The sequence below is a fragment of the Rattus norvegicus genome, chromosome 1 (assembly GCF_021556685.1).
Source record: "Rattus norvegicus strain SHRSP/BbbUtx chromosome 1, alternate assembly SHRSP_T2T, whole genome shotgun sequence".
NCBI classification, from domain to species: Eukaryota; Metazoa; Chordata; class Mammalia; order Rodentia; family Muridae; genus Rattus; species Rattus norvegicus.
In genome coordinates, this window is record NC_141534.1 from 156951853 (window position 1) to 156971442 (window position 19590).

The window sequence follows — 19590 nt, forward strand, 5'->3', positions numbered from 1 at the left end:
ATGCAATCCCAGCAACCAGGGCCAGCTCTACCTTACTTTCTGGGCTTCAAGGCCCATTCTCTTAAATGCTGCAGCTGGTGAAGTGTAGGGCCAGCATTCCTGCAATCACTCCTTCTGGGCCAGCTCTCCTAGGATGCTCAGGTGAGGGGTGGAGCCTGCACAGCCCTCAGGAATCAACATGGTCCCAGGCAGCAGCCTGGATCAGAGAAGTCCACTAGGTTTTGGTGGTAACAGACCCCCTGCTGCTGCAGTGCCTTGGACCCAGACATGGCCTTAGGTAGCAGTATTGGTCAGGACCTCACCATAGCCTTAGGTGGCATCACTGGCTTCTCACCTCAGGCTGTACCTCACTACCCTTAACTTTCCAGTTCTGCTTCTCTTTCTCTTCCATCTCTCCACCACTTACCTGCTCATCTTAGTGGCACCTGGGGCTCTGGGGTTATCTCAGGAGTGCTATGCCCTGCCCATGCTGCAGTGTGACACCAGGCAGGGGACATGTTGGGAGTGGTCTGCCCACCTGGGCCCTGTGGCACTTCTAGATTTTCCCACATTTTCTTTTCTTATGACCTTCCAATTCCTCCTTTAACATTTAACTCATGTTACTTTCCCCTGAAACATCGTCTGCCTAAATAGTTAAGAGTTATAGTCTCTGTTCCCTCAAAGTATGTTTATCTCAGGCCATCTTATAATATGTGTTCATATTTCTTACTCCTCTTCTAAGAAGTCTTTCTTTAGGGACCATTTCTTATTATACACATTGTGTGTGACGCATACCAGATACTCACTGTATCTGCACAGGTCAGATCTGAGGCTCCAAACCCATTCCTATATAACATGAGGAAAGAAAGAAGAAACTTGTGTTTGTTTAACATTTATAACATTTATAATTACTGAGGATCTCATAATGCTAGGTGAAAGTAGCAGAGTTCCTTTTCACTTTTACACCAGTGCCAAAGACCTTTTATAAAGAGGTTCATTCTACTGAACTAGCCTCCACTGATTCTTGGGTTAATCATCAGGCACAATTCTTGCATATGCTTTTTCACATACAGCATAGTGATATAAGCCATTAAACACTCCAAATATTATCTGAAACAACAGAGGAACGGCCATTGCTTTCATCCCAGTTTGACAAAGGAGTAACCAATGGAGCATAACTCTTCCCTTTGGCGGCACTGGAACAGTGTGATACCTGAAAATGGAAAAGAGTCAGAGATGTCTCCGGGATCCCATAGCAAATGCTACTGATTTCTCCTAGTCATTTCCAGTATATGTTTATCATGTAGACAACAACATTAAATGCTAGTTACCTATTTTGTTTTGGTTAGCCCTTAGCTAAAGAAAAAATAGAGTTTATCAATACTACCCCGTCAATAAAATAAAAAAAAAAAAAAAAAAAAAAAAGGAAGGAAGGGATAAAAAGAGAAAGGGCAAAACCATCCAGGATCGAAAAATGGAAATAGGAACAAAAAAGAAATCACAAGGGAGACAAGTCTGAAGATAGAAAACCTAGGAAAAGAGAGCAGGAGTCATAGATGCAAGCATCACCAACAAAATACAAGAGATAGAAGAGAGAATCTCAAGGGCAGAGGATACCATAGAAAACATTGACATAAGTGTCAAAGAAAATGCAAAATGCAAAAAGCTCCTAACCCAAAACATCCAGGAAATCCAGGATAGAATGAGAAGATCAACCTAAGGATAATAGGTATAGAAGAGAATGAAGATTCCCAACTTCAAGGGCCAGTAAATAGCTTCAACAAAATTATAGAAGAAAATTTCTCTAACCTAAAGAAAGAGATGCCCATGAACATGAAGAAGCCTGCAGAACTCTAAATAGACTGGACTAGAAGAGAAATTCCTCCCATCACACAACAATCAAAACACCAAATGCACAAAATAAAGAATTTTAAAAGCAGTAAGGGAAAAAGATCAAGTAATATATAAAGGCAGACCTATCCGAATTATACCAGAGTTCTCACCAAAGACTCTAAAAGCCAGAAGATCCTGAGCAGATGTCATACAGACCCTAGGAGAACACAAATGCCAGCCCAGGCTACTATACCCAGCAAATTTCTCAATTAACATAGATGGAGAAACCAAGATATTTCATGACAATCAAATTTATACAATATCTTTCCACAAATCCAGCCAGACAAAGGATAATAGGTGGAAAACTCCAACACAAGGAGGGGAAGTACACCCTAGAAAAAGCAAGAAAGTAATCTCCTTGCAACAAACCCAAAAGAAGAGGGCCACACAAACATAATTCCACCTCTAACAACAACAACAACAACAAAAAAACAGAAAACAACACTCATTATTCCTTAATATCTCTTGATATCAATGGACTCAATTCTCCAATAAAAAGACATAGACTAACTGACTGGATACATAAACAGGACCCAGCATTTTGCTGCATAGAAGAAACATACCTCAGTGACGAAGGCAGACACTACCTTGGCGTACAAGGCTGGAAAACAATTTCCAAGCAAATGGTACCAAGAAACAAGCTGAAGTATGCATTCTAATATGAAATAAAGTTGACTTTCAACTAAAAGTTATCAGAAAAGATAAGGAAGGAAAAAGGAAAAGGAAAAAATCTATTAAGATGAACTCTCAATTCTGACCATCTATGCTCCAAATGCAAGGGCACCCACATTCACAAAAGAAACTTTACTAAACTTCACTAAATCTCAAAGTACACATTGTACCTCACACAATAATAAAGGGAGACTTCAACACCTCACTCTCAGCAATGGACAGATCATGGAAAGAGAAACTAAAAAGAGACACAGTGAAACTAACAGAAGTTATGAACCAAATGGATTTAACAGATACCTATTGAACATTTCATCCTAGAACAAAGGATTATGCCACTTTCTCAGCACCTCTTGGTACCTTCTCAAAAATTGACCATATAATCAGCCACAAAACAGGCCTCAACAGATCCAAGATGACTGAAATAATCCCAGGCATCAGAACACCACTAAGGCTGGTTTTCAATAACAACAAAAACAACAGAAAGCCCGCACACATGGAAGCTTAACAAGACTCTACTCAATGACAACTTGGTAAAGAATGAAAGAAGAAAGAAATTAAAATACTTTTTAGACATTAAGGAAAATGAAGGCACAATATACCAAAACTTATGGGACACAAATGAAAGTGCTCAGTGCCTCCAAAAAGAAACTGGAGAGATCATACACTAGCAGCTTGACAGCATACCTGAAAGCTCTAGAACAAAAAGAAGCAAACACACCCAAGAGGAGTAGAGGCAGGAAATAGTCAAACTCAGAGCTGAAATCAACCAAGTAGAAACAAAAAGAGCTATACAAAGAAACAACAAAATTAGGAGCTGGTTCTTTGAGAAAAATCAATAAGATAGATAAACCCTTAGCCAGACTAACCAGAGGACACAGAGACATTATCCAAATTAACAAAATCAGAAATGAAAAGGGAGACATAACAGAAACTGAGGAAATGCAAAAAATCATCTAAAAAAGCCTATACTCAACAAATCTGGAAAATCTAAATGAAATGGACAATTTTCTAGACAGATACCAGGTACCAAGGTAAAATCAAAATCAGAGAAACCATCTAAACATCCCCATAACCCCTAAAGAATAGAAGTCTCCCAACCAAAAAAAGTCCAGGACCAGATGGGTTTAGTGCAGAATTCTATCAGATCTTCAAAGAAGACCTAATACCAATACTCTTCAAACTATTCCATAAAATAGAAACAGAGGGAACAGTACCCAATTTGTTCTATATATCCACAGGAACTCTGATACCTAAAGCACACAAAGACCCAACAAATAGAACTGCAGACCAATCTCGCTTATGGATATTGATCCAAAAATACTCAATCAAATTCTCAAAAACTGAATCTAAGAACACATCAAAACCATCATTCACCATGATCAAGTAGGCTTCATCTCAGGGATGCAGAGATGGTTCAGAATATGAAAATCCATCAACATAATACACTATATAAACAAACTCAAGAAAAAAAAAAGGCATGATCATATTAGACGCTGAGAAAGCACTTGACAAAATTCAACACCCCTTCATGATAAAAGTCTTGGAAAGATCAGGAATTCAAGGCCTATACCTAAACATAGTAAAAGCAATACACAGAAAAACCAGTAGCTGACACCAAATTAAATGGACAGAAATTTGAAGCAATCCCACTAAAATCAGGGACTAGAGAAGGCTGCCCATTTTCTCCCTACCTATTCAATATAGTGCTTAAAGTTCTAGCCAGAGCAACTAGACAACAAAAGGAGGTCAAAGGGATACAAATTGAAAAGAAAGAAATCAAAATATCTATATTTGTAGATGATATGGTAGGATATTCAAATGACCCCCAAAATTCCACCAGAGAACTCCTACAGCAGATGAACAACTTCAGCAAATAATATAAACTATTTACAATAGTCGCAAATAATATAAAATGCCTTGGTGTGACTCTAACCAAGCAAGTGAAAGATCTGTAAGACAAGAACTTCAAGTCTCTGAAGAAAGACATCATAGATCTCAGGAAATGGAAAGATCTCCCATGCTCATGGATTAGCAGGATTAATTTAGTAAAAATGGCCATCTTGCCGAAAGCAATCTACACTGAGTTAGAAAGAGCAATTTGCCAATTCATTTGGAATAACAAAACACCCAAAATAACAAAAACTATCCTCAATAATAAAAGAACTTCTGGGGGAATCACCATCCCTGACCTCAAGCTGTATTACAGAGCATTCGTGAGAAAAACTGCATGATATTGGTACAGAGACAGGCAGGTAGATCAATGGAATAGAATTGAAGACTCAGAAATGAACCCACACAGCTATGGTCACTTGATCTTTGACAAAGGAGCTAAAATCATTCAGTGAAAAAAAGCATTTTCAACAAATGGTGCTAGTTCAACTGTTGGTCAGCATGTAGAAGAATGCAAATCGATCCATTCTTTTCTTTTTTAAAGATTTATTTATTATATATAAGTATACTGTAGCTGTCTTCAGACACAACATAAGAGGGTATTGGATCCCAATACACATGGTTGTGAGTCATCATGTGGCTGCTGAGATTTGAACTCAGCACCTCTGGAAGAGCAGTCATGCTCTTAACCACTGAGCCATCTTTCCAGCCCAAATCAATCCATTCTTATCTCCTTGTACAAAGCTCAAGTCCAAGTGGATAAAGGACCTCCACAAAACCAGATATACTGGAACTAATAGAAGAGAAAGTGGGGAAGGGTCTTGAACACATGGGCACAGGGGAAGTTTCCTGAACTGAACACCAATGGCTTAAGCTCTAAGATGAATAATTGACAAGTGGGACCTCATAAAATTGCAAAGCTGTAAGGCAAAGGCCACTGTCAATAGGACAAAATGTCAAGAAACAGACTGGGAAAAGATCTTTACTGATCCTACATCCGATAGAGGGCTAATATCCAATATATACAAAGAACTCAAGAGGTTAGACTCTAGAGAACCAAATAACACTATTAAAAATGGGGTACAGAGCTAAACAAAGAATTTTCAACTGAGGAATATCAAATGGCTGAGAAGCACCTAAAGAAATGGTCAACATCCTTAGTCATCAGCAAAATGCAAATCAAACAACCTTAAGATTCCACCTGACAACAATCAGAATGGCTAAGATCAAAAACTCAGGTGACAGCAAATGCTGGCGAGGATGTGGAGAAAGAGGAACACTCCTCCATTGTTGGTGGGATTGCAAGCTGGTACAACCATTCTGGAAATCAGTCTGAAGTTTCCTCAAAAAATTGGACATTGAACTGCCTGAGGATCTAGCTATACCACTATATACCCAATATACCACTAGCTATACCTGGGCATATACCCAAAAGATGCTCCAACAAATAACAAAGACACATGCTCCACTATGTTCATAACAGCCTTATTTATAATAGCCAGAAGCTGGAAAGAACCCAGATGTCCTTCAACAGAGGAATGGATACAGAAAATGTGGTACATCTACACAATGGAATATTACTCAGCTATCAAAAACAATGACTTCATGAAATTCTTAGGCAAATGGAGGGAAATGGAAAATAACATGAGTGAGGAACCTAATCACAAAAGAACACACATGGTATGCACTCACTGATAAGTGGATATTAGCCCAAAAGCTCAGAATACCCAAGAAATAATTTATAGACCCTATGAAGCTCAAGAAGAGGGAAGGCCAAAGTGTGGATGTTTCAGTCCTTTTTAGAAGGGGGAACAAAATGCTCACAGGAGGAAATATGGAAACAAAGTGTGGAATAGAGACTGAAGGGAAGGCCTTCCAGAAACTGCTCCACCTGGGGATCCAGCCCAAATACAGACACCAAATCCAGACACTATTAGGGATGCCAAGAAGTACTTCCTGACAGGAGCCTGATATAACTGTCTCCTGAGAGGCTCTGCCAGAGCTTGACAAATACAGAGGTGGATGCTTGCAGCCAACCTTTGGACTGCACATGGTATCTCCAATGGAGGAGTTAGAGAACGGACTTAAGGAGCTGAAGGGGTTTGCAACCCCATAGGAAGAATAACAGAATCAACCAACCAGAGGCCCCAGAGCTCCCAGGGACTAAACCACCAACCAGAGTACACATGGAAAGACCCATGGCTCCAGCTACCATGTAGCAGAGGATGGCCTTGTGGTGACATCAATGGGAGGAGAGGCCCTTGGTCCTGTGAAGGCTTGATTTCCCCAGTGTAGGGAAATGCCTGGGTGGGGAGGCAGGAGTGGGTGGGTGGGTGGGGGAGTACCCTTATAGAAGCAGGTGGAGGGGGTAAGGGATGGGGGCTTCCAGAGGGGAAACTGGGACAGAGGGTAACAGTTGAAATGTAAATAAATAATATATTCCATTAAAAAAATCAATCAACCAACCAAACAAACAAACAAAAAACAAACAAACAAACAACAACAACAACAACAACAACAAAGGAGAGAGGGAGGTTGTGAAGATAGTCCAGTCAGTAAAATGCTTAGGTCCTCACTCAACTGTGAGGACCAAATTTGATCCCCAGAACCCAACACACACACACACACACACACACACACACACACACACACACACACACACACACACACACGAAGGGGAGAGGTGTGGGAACTAGGTGAACAAGAATAAAGAAAAGAGGAAGGGAAGGAATGGACTACTTACTTAACTGCTAAGCGTCCATTTTTATAAAAAGCCAAAGCACTGGGATAGGAGACCCCACAGGCTACGCCAATCAGTGAGCTTCTCAGAACACAGCTTTCCTGGCTTATATTACCTAGGAAGGGAGAGAAAAGTTAGTTTTCTTTAAGATTTAGGATAACTGTTAAAATGAAGCTGTCTATCAAAGCACACTTACTTTGCTGTTTGCAACTAAAGGTAAACAGTAGATAGAATATTAGGAATTCAAAGCCCGGTGCCTTGTTCTGAAACTCTTTATTGTGTGTTAGCATATGGAGGATTACCATTCATATGTGCTTTTTCTGTTTTGTTTTATTTTTCGAGACAAAGTGTCTCTGGGTAACAGCCCTGGCTGTCCCGGAACTTGTAGACCAGGCTGGCCTCAATTTTAATTTGTTATAGTTACGTTATATACTGATGAATTTAAATTTACCTGATTGCAGAGCATCAGTCACAAAGAGCTTGTAAGTAACGGCGGTAGCCACAAATGGAAGGGTAGTCAGGGATGCATAGGTCCTCAAAGCTTCATACTTAACCTTGAAACTGTATCTGAATACTAAGTTTGCCATAACGCCAGACAAACTACTACTTACTCCAAAGAATAAAGTTCCACGTATATTTAAAGTCCTAAGAGGAACAAAGAAAGAAGTTTAGCATGCATTCTTGAAATGAGTCACATATTTACTCAGCATCTAGTATTTCTTGTTATTAAAATAATTGTCTCAATGAAAGAAAATTGTTTAAGATCCTCTAGAATAAAAGCTATTTTCACATGGTTAGCCTGTCTAGAAAAGAACCATTTGTGAACTGGTCCAGATACATCTAAAATAATTTATCTGTGGTTTATAAAATTTCAATGAATGAGATCTGCCAGATTTGCTTTTACTTAATTCTGGCTCTGACCTGAATGAAGAAAGCTTTCAAGTATACCTGTTGTTTAGCTTAGTCTTGAGCTCTTTTACTGAAAGTCACCATAGTAGTCCGAGGTCATCATGCCATAGTCCTTTCCACATTCTCTAGTCATCCTTATCCCCAGTACCTTGGCTGAGATCATGAGCATCAGTCTCTTAAACTTAGAGCTCACACTAGTATTGCCTGCCAGCTTGCTCTGGGGGTCACTTGTCTTTGCCTCGAAGGCTTGAACTGCTATATCCACCTGGAAATTCTACGGGTTTTCGGGGATCCAAAATGCAGTCCTCAGACATGAAGAGCTTTGACCTCTAAGCCATCACTCTAGCCTTGCTAAACTGACTTTAATCATAACTGTCCATCAGTAAAATACAAGTAGCCTTCAAAATAGTTTCATACTAATTGCTTTTAATTTAAAAAAATATTTGTACAAATAGTATCTCAGCAATAAATTTGGGCTTTTTTTTTTTAAAAAAGCAAAAGAAGGGGTTTGGTTCTCAGGATCCACACCTTAGGGCTTACAAGCAGCCTCTGATGACAGTTCCATGGTATCCAAAGCTCTTTTCTAGCTTCCCCCAGAAGCTTTCTAGCATGTGCAGACATAAATGGCATATAGTGTCTGTCTGTCTATCTGTCTATCTCTCACACACAGAGAATAAGCCTTATAAAAAGAAGCAAAAGAGTTTATCTAAAGTCTAATAAGCCAACATTTCAATTCATTGACATTTTTGTCCAGTTTGTAACCACCTCAATAAATAGCTTTTCTATTATTTACTAGATGTGTTTTCAGGACTTTTGTAAAGGCATCTTTTGGAACTTCATTGTTGCCAATTTTCCTCAACTCCACCACTCCCATATGTAAATATTTAGACCAGTGGTTCTCAACCTTCCTAATGCTGAGATCCTTTAATACAGTTCCTCATGTTGTGGTGACCCCCTAACAGAAAATTATTCTGTTGCTACTTCCTAACTGCAATTGTGTTACTGTTATGAATTGTAATGTAAACATATGACATGCAGGATACCTGATATGCAACCCCCAAAGGGGTCATGCCCCCTAGGTTGAGAATCACTGATCTAGAAGATTCTCAAGCAATTCAGGCTGCCATTAGAGGCAGAATAGTTGCAAGAAAAACTGAAAGCCTAAAGGAAAAACATTTTGGCAAAATGTTACACAGTGACACTACCCAGGAAATAAAAGTTTTGAGGAGACAAAGAGAAGAAGCAAAAAACAAATAGTTTCTTAACCCTCAGAGACTGGGAATAGGAAGGATGCACAAGTAAAGTCGCTGGTCAGTTATCACTGTGTCTCTTACTGGTCGTTTCTATAAGACTCAAACTTCTTCTCTAAGATTTCAGCGATCATTGGTCTTCCGAACTTCGCATCTCCTAGAGAGGGAATCAGCCGACCATGCTTGTAAAGTGCCATCTTGATGTCCTGGAAAACACAAAATTCCAGAGTCATGACAGCTAACCACACTAATATTAAACAAAACTTTATAAAACTATATTCAGACTAAATAGACTTAGAGTCTAGGAATGTTCTAGGTACTGTGTTATCCGCTTTCACATATTTTAAAAAATAGTATTTACTGGACTCTTATTTGTTACAGTGGGGTTGATTTTTTTTTTTTTGTGAGTTACATAAAAATTGGGAAAACTATTATTTCTGTGTTTACAGATGTGGTTTGAGTAAGAATGGCTCCCCATATGCTCATGTATTTGAATGCTTAGCCATCAGGGAACGGCACTGGCATTATATGAGGATTTAGAGGATTAGCAGTTGTGACTTTGTCTAAGGAAGTGTTTCACTGAACATGGGCTTTGGGGTTTCAAAAACCTTTGTCAGGTCAGGTACTTGTCTGTCTGTCTGTCTGTGCTGCCTGTGGGTCAGGATATAATTTTTTAGCACCAGGGCTATTAAATGATAATGAACTAAACCTTTGAAACTATAAGCAAGTCTGTTTTATAAGGGGTGCTGTGGTCATGGTGTCTTTTCATAGCATTAGAACAATGACTAAGACAATAGCTTGGAAAATTGAGTTTCAGAAAGCTTGTCTTGCCACTGAGATGGTGATTTTGTTTTCCTTCAGCACATCTTCCTCTGTTCAATCCAAAAGAGTAGAGGGCCCTGATTTTTAATCCTCTTGAAGTATCAGCAGAAATAGTACCTGTATGTTGACAAAGATTTCTTGTTGTCTTAGTTAGGGTTTTATTGCTGTGCAGAGAAACCATGACCAAAGCAACTTTTATAAAGAAAAACATTTAATTGGGGCTGGTTTACAGTTTCAGAGGTTCAGTGCTGGCTTGATCTGAAGGCAGTGGGAGACTGTATGCCACACTGGGTGTACCCTGAGCACAGGAAGCTTCAACCTCCTTCCCGCCTGAGCATAGGAAGCCTCAAAGCCCCCTACCCTAGTGACACACAAGGCCACATTTCTAATAATGTCACTTCCTATGGGATTATTAGACATGTGAGTCTATGAGTTCCATTCATGTTCAAACCACCACACTTGTCTTCTCTCATCAAAGCCTGAGCCTGTTTTGGAGATTATTTTTGGATATAAGGGTAGGTAGGAGAGCAGGAAATGCTTTGGAGAATACAGAAACAACAACAACAACAACAACAACAACAATAACAATGAATCAGAGAGGGGTATTGTTCTGGTCTAGTTCATGGTTATCTTGGATTTTATGTTGTAGTTCAGTTTTCTAGTAGGTCCTAGGATAGAAAGCAGAGTCTTTGTCAGAAATCGCTATGTGTTATACCGTGAAGCCCGGACAGAGGAATAAACTCAGGGACTGTAAGGTCCCTGTGTCCCATGTGATATGCCAATAGTTGCCCACATTAAGAGAACATTAAGGGCTTCACAAAGAGGTTAAAAAACAAATTCCCAATTCCTTTTCGAGTTTCTGGTTATATGTAAGACTTTTGGGTCTTTGTGGAAACATCTGTTAAGTCCTTTGGTACTATGGCATTTTGTACCTTGAGAGTATTTAATTTCATTCAAACAAGGCTATATGGACACTTCCTACAAATCTAAAGTTTTGGTTGTAAATATTTACTTATTTCATTAGTGAGATGTCTACTGATTCAAAGTTCAGTGCTTTAATTTTAATTTTTTGCCCTACAGTTTCTGGATTAATCCATGAAAAGTTTAACATCAAAGGCTCACTACAGATGACACATTAACATTTATAAGTGGTGAGCATATATATAATAAGCCTAAAATTAATGAAAAACCAATGGAGCCTGACTCCAGGAAATAAACACACACAAAGTCCGGGTTCCTTGATCTTAAGGTGGTACACAACTGATCAAAAGACCAGTTTCTCTGCCTCAATACAAACAGCATTTAAGTCAGTTCTTTTTCTTTAAGATAGCTGAAGAAGATGGAGGTGGGGGCAGAATGGGCATACAATATTTTACAAATTATAATTTTTTTTAAAGGAACTAGACTTAAATCTTTTGTTTTTTTTTTTCCCTTTCTGCTATCCAAATGGAAAAATGGAGGAAGAAATAGTATTCTCTAAGGAGGTTTCTCTACCCAATCCATCCAGTGTACTATGAAGGCAGGCATCAATAGCATCTTGGCTAATCAAAAAACCTTAGAGAAATATTTGTTCTGTTCTCATCCAATTCACCGAACAGCCCTCTCCACCACCCACAGACAATTTCCAGGCCCTTGACACTGCTCTGGGGAAAGGAGTACCCACAATTATGGCTGCAGGACAGTCAATGCTGAAATAATCAAAAGCAAAAGCAAATATTTTTGGCACCTGGCACTTATAAGGTTTTCACTACACTCTCCTTAATTAAAGGAGATATAGGTTATTAACTTGCCCAGAGGGTTACTTTTTTGTTTTTGTTTCTGAACTTATTTTTGTGCTATTGGGATAGAAGCCTGGGCTTCAGGCCTGATACGTGTTCCATCCTCAGATTCCCAGGAAGTCTTTCAACAAGCACTGAAATCGAAGATTTTTGCCACAACCAACTTTTAACCTAAGAGTTAAGGAAGTTCAAAGTCATTCGACCTATCAGATCACCATCCTTATACAAGTAAGTGCATTTGTGTGGGTGTATGGTCTGCAAAGTGTTTGTGTGTTGTATATTTATTTGACCTTCAGAATTTTATTCAACATTTTCACATCATTTATCCAGCGGTGGTGTGTACCAGGTTCTCAGGTAATCAAAAGGGTGAACACATTCAAGAATCTACCACGACCTGGAGTTAAGACATACCAAATCAATAAAAAGCAGGAGACTTAAACAGAATGAGAGAAATAGAGGTTGGGCCGGGTGGAGTAAGGCGAGAAAGTATTGTAATTGAAGAAAAGTCTTGTAAAAGGTCCTCGAGGAAAAGAAACAAGCTACATTTAATCCGGCGTAGACTTCAGGTCTACATTGTTAGGAACTAGAGATTTGATTACACCCTGCATAAAGTCGGAACCAGTTCTCGCTATTTGATCAAATCCTTCGCGTGCATCATCTCCGAGGAGGCGACCCACACCACCCTAGATTTCCGCCTACCTGGGATGCTTCCCTATTTCCCTCCAGCACCACACCAGCATCCCCCGATTCAGACCCAGTTGGTCGCTCGGACGCCATTTTGGCGCCTCACGTGACTGAAGGGAGGGCGTGGACGGAGCACCTGGGGCGGGACTTACAGTTGGCTGACAGCTCGTACCTTTAGCTGAGTCCGCCCGGACCCAGTCAAAAGCCGCGCCCTCCAGCCGGGCGGAGACTGGGCGTGGCGTCCCAAAAGAGCGATCTCTCATTGGCTTCGAGGAAGACTCAGTACCCAAGGGCCCGCCCCTAGCCAGCCTTGCTTGTCCTCTGTCAATTTGTCAGCCTGGCCAACCTGAAGGGAACCAGGGGCGTTTCGGGCGCAGGCCTGTTGCTGCGCGCCTTCTTCTTAGGGCTGTTGGGGTAGCCGAGCCCCGGTAGCTCCTTCGGCCTGGTCGGTGTGTTAAGGTTGTGGCTTCTCGGGTTCGTCCTCAGAGCCTCCAGCCCGCCTCCTCGGCGCGGCCACAGCAGCACGAACTAGCCTGTTCTCTCCAGTCTTCAGTTCCCTCATAGTCCACCCTCAAGCACCCGCTTGGAAAGGGTCCAGTTAGAAATCTCCCCTTCCCCTGCTCCCCCGAAGAGCCCTGGTCGGCCAGTGTTTCAGGGGTGGAGGGTGCTGCGAGGAGGCCAAGCGCGCTTCCGCGCACGTGAAATGCCCTGCAGCGTCTGCCAGACCCGCAACCCCCGACCCTCCAGTCTCCATGTCTTAGGCAAGCCAAATTCGAGAGTTATATAATTTCTAGTGCTGCTGTTTCTCTTGCCCGAGGAAACACTTCATCGCGTGGAGGGTGCAGGACATTTCGGTGCTCTTCTGTATAAGACCGGGGTGTGGGCAGGGGTGGCCAGCGGTGGCAGAGAAATGTCTTTTCTGCAAAAGGAAGGTGGGTAGATTGGAGAGAGACTGAGAAAGGGTGGATGTGGAAACCAAACAGCTGCACTTCCATTTAGGAAATCGCGGACTATTTGCATAGTGTGTGATTGCATGCCTAATACTACTACAGCGTCTCTGAAAACACCTTTGGGGGAAGGTTTGGTTTCTCCTTTCCAGCAGCCTCAGTGTTTTTCCTCGCCGGATAGGGAGCTGCTTGTTTGCGAAGAGATGGCTTGACGTGAATGACTCCAGTGTGAAGAAGTCTGCTTCGCCAAATCATCCTGCATCAAGTGCCCACTGAATAGCACTGTCACTTTAATGTCTCCATGCCAAGGGATTGCTTTCCTCCTTTTCAATCCTCTCAGTTAATACACGGGAGGATCAGGATCTGAGGGGCATTAAGGATCAAGCCTTGGGGGCTTGGAGAGCACAGAAGAAAAACAGGAAAGTGACAAGCTGGATCGTGTTTTACTGAGGGGGCGAGATACAGAACCAGTTAATAGAAGGGGGCCTTAGAATCTCTCTTCTGCCCCAGAAAACTGTCCAAACTCACACACCCCTGACAAGACTAGAGTAAGACGTTTTTAAAAGTATTTTTGAGGGGAAGTTTAAACTTTTTTTCCTAAAAATTGATACTCTTCATTATCCACCATCTCGATCATGCATAAATTAGTAAGACAACCGTCCTAAAATTGGTTTGTGCCTTAATTGAGTTAGTTATTGAACATCCAAAAGTGTTGCTGCCTGAAGAGGAGTTTTGTAACATTTTCTATGCGTACGATAACTTTCTCAGCTTTTTAAAGCAAGAATATATATTTTACAAAAATTAAGAAAACTTGCTATTTTTTCTTTGAACACCGCGGGCAGTGTAAACTGTTTGGTTGTGGAGAAATGCATCACCTTTTTCTTTATTTGAAATAGAAGACTCAGCCTGGATATCAAGGCTGAACCGAGAAGAGATTTGCAACAGTTAACCTGGCTCCGTCTCCATTCAGCTGGATTAAACAGAGACTTGAAAAGAGATCTTGAGTCCAGAGTCAGTGGAGAGACCCAAGAATGCCAGTCAAGAAGAAAGGTGGGCTATGAGGTTCATACATAACATACGATTTTCCCTTTTCTTGGCTATGGTTTTTGTAATTTAAATTGTATTCTGCTGAAGAGCAAAATTTTGCCTGGTTTTGAGTAAATACTGCAATAAATATCTGCTCAGTAGTACCTTTTCAGTAATATTTTGTTATAGTAAAGTTAAGATAATATTATAGACATATGTGAATTAAGAAGCCAGGTAGTTGATGTCACCATTTATAATCAGAATAGATTCGGTGCTATAGATTTGAAGCTCAGTTTAAATAATCTCTTGAAAAGAAACTTGTACAATGGAGTTCTTCCTCATGAGTTTGATATTTATTGAATGATTATGTAGTTGTAACACATGGCAGTATTTGTAAAACTATAGCTTTATTTTTATACTTAAAATAGGCTTCCTATTTGAGTTTATTCCAGGGTAAGTCTTCACTTTTGTGGTAATTCACGACTTTGATTATTTATTCTGTATTATTCAATAACATGTTTTAGGAAATTTCCTCAAATAAAGCATACACTTGCTTTTTTCCCCCTTTCAATAACCCTCATCACTTTGATCAAAATCCAGTGGGGTTCCTGGAGCATCGTTTATTATAGGTCAGAGACCTTAAGGGTTCAATTTAACCTGAGATAAACTATTTCATGGGAGCTTAGTGACATTTGGCCTTTCTGTTTTTACAGATGGTATCAGTAATAAAGTTTATGGAAAAATTTGAATCAAAATTTAGAACACCTTTGAAGTTTACTGTATAGAGAAACTGGGCTAGTATAGATCCAAATGTCCAGGTATGTTAATTGCTACAATATTGAATCCAAGACCTAAACTGTAGGTTACATCCTAATACATATTTTCATATAAAATTTAGAGAATTCATATGGCTTTTTATGTTGTTTAACCCATCTACTTCTGGGTTTGGAAGATGTAATGAAAACAGTCAATGAGATTTTTTTTTGGAAAATAATCTATGTAAAGGGAACAGAACTATCAAAAACTGTTGAAGCGTCTAGAACTGTACTTCTGCACCTTGGGTTTGAAAAGTAGAATCATTACCTCCCTTATAATCCCCCTAAGACTAATGAAAGAGGTGAGCTGTCTTTGAGATCTTGGAGCTGTACCTGGCCCTGTCAGACACGGAACACAAAAGAAAGGTTTGGGAAATGTAGCCAATAAACAATGTCTTTGATTTCCTTACCTCAGTGTGTGGTTTTTGTTTTCTACCATTTCTGTAGATAAATTTTCTTTGGAGTATCTTATTTCATTTTTGCTTATAATTAAAAGTGACAGAGAGAGAGAAAGAGCGAAGGAAGGGGAAAAGGGAGGGAGGAAGAGAAGAGAAATCACAATTGATGGTTTGGGTGTAACTTAGGTACACAGACTGAACTTAAGGGTTCTAAAGCCAATAGACTTTGTTTCTTAAACATTATTATATTTAAAAAAACTTCCAGAAAATTTTCACATATTATTTAAAGTTAATAGTTTAAGAGAAACTGTTGTAGTTGTTCTCTTTGTCTTCCTTTCTTCTTTAAAAGGTGAGTGGATATAATGAGGTGAATTTTTAAAGATGATGAAAAAATTCCAAAAATGTATGTATTTGAATAACACTAACCTATAATGGATTGATCTAGAGAATTTATATTGTTTTTTTACAATAAAAATTAAAATTATTAGTATTAGCATAGTTTTGAATAGAGGCAACTAGTCAAATTATTGTTTTGTTACTCTAATTGCTAAGTTTGCTATGTCTACTGCTTCTACAATATAAGAAAAGTGTTTGAGATGTAAAATTAGATTCTATAGGAAGACTGTCCTTCATTCTTAGAATGCTTTTCTCAGTTTATTGCAACAGGGTGTAGATATGCTAGAAGGAGCTAGACTCACTGTGATTTAAGATAACCACTCTGTCAAATACATCAATTTCACCTCTCCCACCTACCCTTGTCTCTGCACACTTTTACAGACCTGTTTTGTCAACTGAAGACTCTTTTGTTTTGTTGTTACAATTGTTTCCTTGAGTATTTTTTTTTTAAACTTCAGGATTCTATTATCTGTAGTAGTAGATTGATTTACTCACAATTGAACCTATAGAACAATCTTTGGCATATTTTTGTTTGTGAAAATGTAGCATTAATTCAAGGAAAGATATCAAGATCATGGAGAGCTGAAGACAGTCCTTGAATTGAACGAAAGAATGCCACGTTGAGTTATTAATCCTCGAACAAAAGTTAGTGGCTGTTTGGGCATCATGCTTTCTGTAGGAAATGCTGGTTTAAGTTCCAATGGGAATTTTTAGTGCAATGCAGTTTTGTTTTTCAACTTTAAGAAAATCATAATTATTATATACGGGGAAGAAAATAATTCCTTTTACTTACTTATTATTATATACGGGGAAGAAAATAATTCCTTTTACTTACTTGTGATAGATCCCTTTCATTTCTGTGATTTTGTAAAACTGCCCTAGTTTTCTTCTGGGCGTCTTTTATGCTTCTGTACTTCTACTCCTGATGTTTTGCAGATGTTCTCAGTGTATAATCAGGTTCATATGAAGGCAAGTTTACCATATACCGAAATGTTGTTTTCATATACATGCATTGACAGTGTATCTTCAGAAAGGAAACTGGAAATTTTATATTTTGCTGTATATAATTCAGAAATCTAAAACATGATGATGCCTTATATCTTACTGGTGTGCTTAAAATTGAGATTGATATTTCCTGGCCATAGTCTTTTATAGCCTGGCTTTTGGCTGACTATATTCTTAAAAGTGTTGTTTCTGACTTTATCCGGCGAAGGAACCTTATGACTAGTCTTTGTATCCTTTCTTCATTTAACATTTTCTTCCTTCATTATTTGTTTCCAGTACTTTATGGATTAACCTAGTTGTTGTCCCTCTGACTTACACTTGCATCTCACTATTATCTGTGTCTACTCTTTACCTCCCTGTCATGTCTTTCTGTTGCCTTCTGAGCTCTCGACCTTGCTGTTATGTCTCTGGTGTGCTTGCATTACAGAGGTGTGCTGCCTCATTTGGCTTCCAGCTTGTGCTAAGTTTAAGTTAAGGCAGTTTTTGGATGTTATGAATAGGAGCACCTATGCACGAGTGTGTTGATGGTTCCTGCGTGGCTGCTGTTTTCCCTTTGCATTCATGTTTCTAAGTTTATCTTTGACCTCTCACATTCGCCTTGGCAGGGCTCTATCTAGATGCCTTTTCTAGTCCCCCAAACTTCATGTTCACCTTCGTGTTTTTCTCAAAACTAATAAAACTTGAAAGAGTTATGCCTTGGATCTGCCCAGAAAAGACCGAAAAAAATTGTCAAAGGTTTGAGTATTCTCTAAGTAAATAATTTACAATGGATGTCTCTGAAGTAGTCTTTTCAGTGTAGGTAGAGAAGGTTTGGAAATAGTGTAGTCATAGATTCTTGATGTTGGAAAACAACCATTAATCCAGGAGTCATAAGGAGAGAATATTCAGAACAGAGAAATAAAAGAATATTTTTGTGTTCACGTAGTGATTTAGGTGTACGATGGAAATCAAATAACAGTTATGAAATAAATTTTTGTAGTAATTGCTTTTATTTTATACATGTTATATATTGAGAAAATTGCAACTAGTATTGTAATTACGTTTTACATAAGTTGTGACATGCTCAGTTTTGCGGAAACTGCTCTGTGCTCCATTCAAAAATCGGGCATTTAATCTTCATTTTAGGATTGCTAACTAATTACTTTTTTTGTGTAGCAGAGTCAGAGAACACACACACACACACACATCACACACACAGGGCTTAAAAATGTTGCATTAAAGCATTCAGTTCATTCATGTCTGATCTCTCATTATTATGTAACTACATTCACTGATCTATAAGAATACTATTATTTTTATTCATATCTTCTCTTTATATCCTGTTTTTAAATATTTATAGTTTTCATGTCAATGATTACCAAATATTTTATCATAAGGCTGGGATGCATAACACCTTTTATATTGCGAGCACAGGCTATTTCCTAGCCACAGTTCCTGCTCAGTAATTTGTAGCCGTCAAGATACAAAGGTTCTGCAGCCTCCATGGAGGCTGCTTTGTCAGCAAAGGGTCAGGAGTTTTGCCTAGACTCTTCTGTCCAGCCATTTCAAATTCTAGCTAGTAAGCTTTCTGCATGGGTTCAGTTTTTAGAATGTCTTGCAAAGCTATTTCAAGAACTATGGCCAAGTCACCTCTATTATGAAACTGTTGTTCTGACCCCATTTATTTTAGGCTTTTTTGATCAAGAGCTACTCCTGGTGTCTCATACCTGTTATCCACTTTCTTAGGTGGATGAGGCAGGAGGATTGATATAGGTTTGAGGCTACTCAGGTTTACACAGTAAGCTTCAGAACAGCTCTAACTTCAGAGTTGTCTCAAAAACAAAGCAACAAGCTAAGAAGATCAAGAAGAATAATGCAAGGTAGAAAAATCCTTAAAAATGAATTATTAAACTAAACTTCCAAAGACTGTGGATAAGACTTTGTAGCATGTCTCTTCTGACAATACCATCTTGTTACTCCCTGAGAATCTACCTAACCCTGTTGGGGTAAGGGTCCAAGGTTTTATTGGAGTGAGGAATATCATTCTGGAGTTCTAGGAGAGCTTTATCATTGTAGTTTGCTAGTAAGAGTTGAAAGAAATTTACTAGATTCTATTTTATTAGCCTTCATAGGTAATGATTACATTATTTTAAAAGGTAAACATATGCAGAAATTTAATACTCAATCCTTTATCACCCAGTGAGTGTCTGTTGTGTTCCTACCATCTATCCAATGTGTTTTAAAGAGGCAAATGGTATTCCATCTTTACTTTTATGATTCTTTTTAAAAACTTAAAAATGATTTTTGTATGTATGAATGTTTTGTCTGCATTTATGTTTATGCGTGCCCTGATGCATGCCTGGTGGCTGTGGAGGCCAGGAGAATGTCTAGTCCTCCAGAGTGACAG

At 39.1% G+C, this 19590-nt stretch overlaps 2 protein-coding genes across 8 annotated transcripts in view; one reads left to right on the plus strand and one right to left on the minus strand.

Moving 5' to 3' along the window:
• Positions 1 to 860: 860 nt before the first annotated feature.
• Tmem126b (transmembrane protein 126B) lies at positions 861 to 12729 on the minus strand. 3 transcript variants are annotated; one of them, XR_015685417.1, is made up of 5 exons: positions 12633 to 12729; positions 9418 to 9539; positions 7786 to 7819; positions 7178 to 7289; positions 861 to 1192 (listed from the first exon to the last, which is right to left on the minus strand). XR_015685417.1 is itself a non-coding variant. In XM_087656585.1 (5 exons), exons 3-5 carry the CDS (start codon positions 7759 to 7761, stop codon positions 1009 to 1011), a joined length of 432 nt encoding a protein of 143 aa, XP_087512711.1. In that variant the 5' UTR covers positions 7762 to 7819; positions 9350 to 9539; positions 12633 to 12729; the 3' UTR covers positions 861 to 1008.
• Positions 12730 to 12943: 214 nt separating this feature from the next.
• Dlg2 (discs large MAGUK scaffold protein 2) overlaps positions 12944 to 19590 on the plus strand; it is a 2073609-nt gene continuing 2066962 nt past the window's right edge. For 4 of the 5 annotated variants that reach the window (XM_087586773.1, XM_087586779.1, XM_087586780.1 and 1 more), the window contains exon 1: positions 12944 to 14614. In XM_087586773.1, the coding sequence (XP_087442899.1) occupies positions 14596 to 14614 (19 nt within the window). In that variant the 5' untranslated portion in view covers positions 12944 to 14595. The remainder of the gene's footprint in view (positions 14615 to 19590) is intronic. The other variant, XM_087586767.1, reaches the window with a different exon arrangement.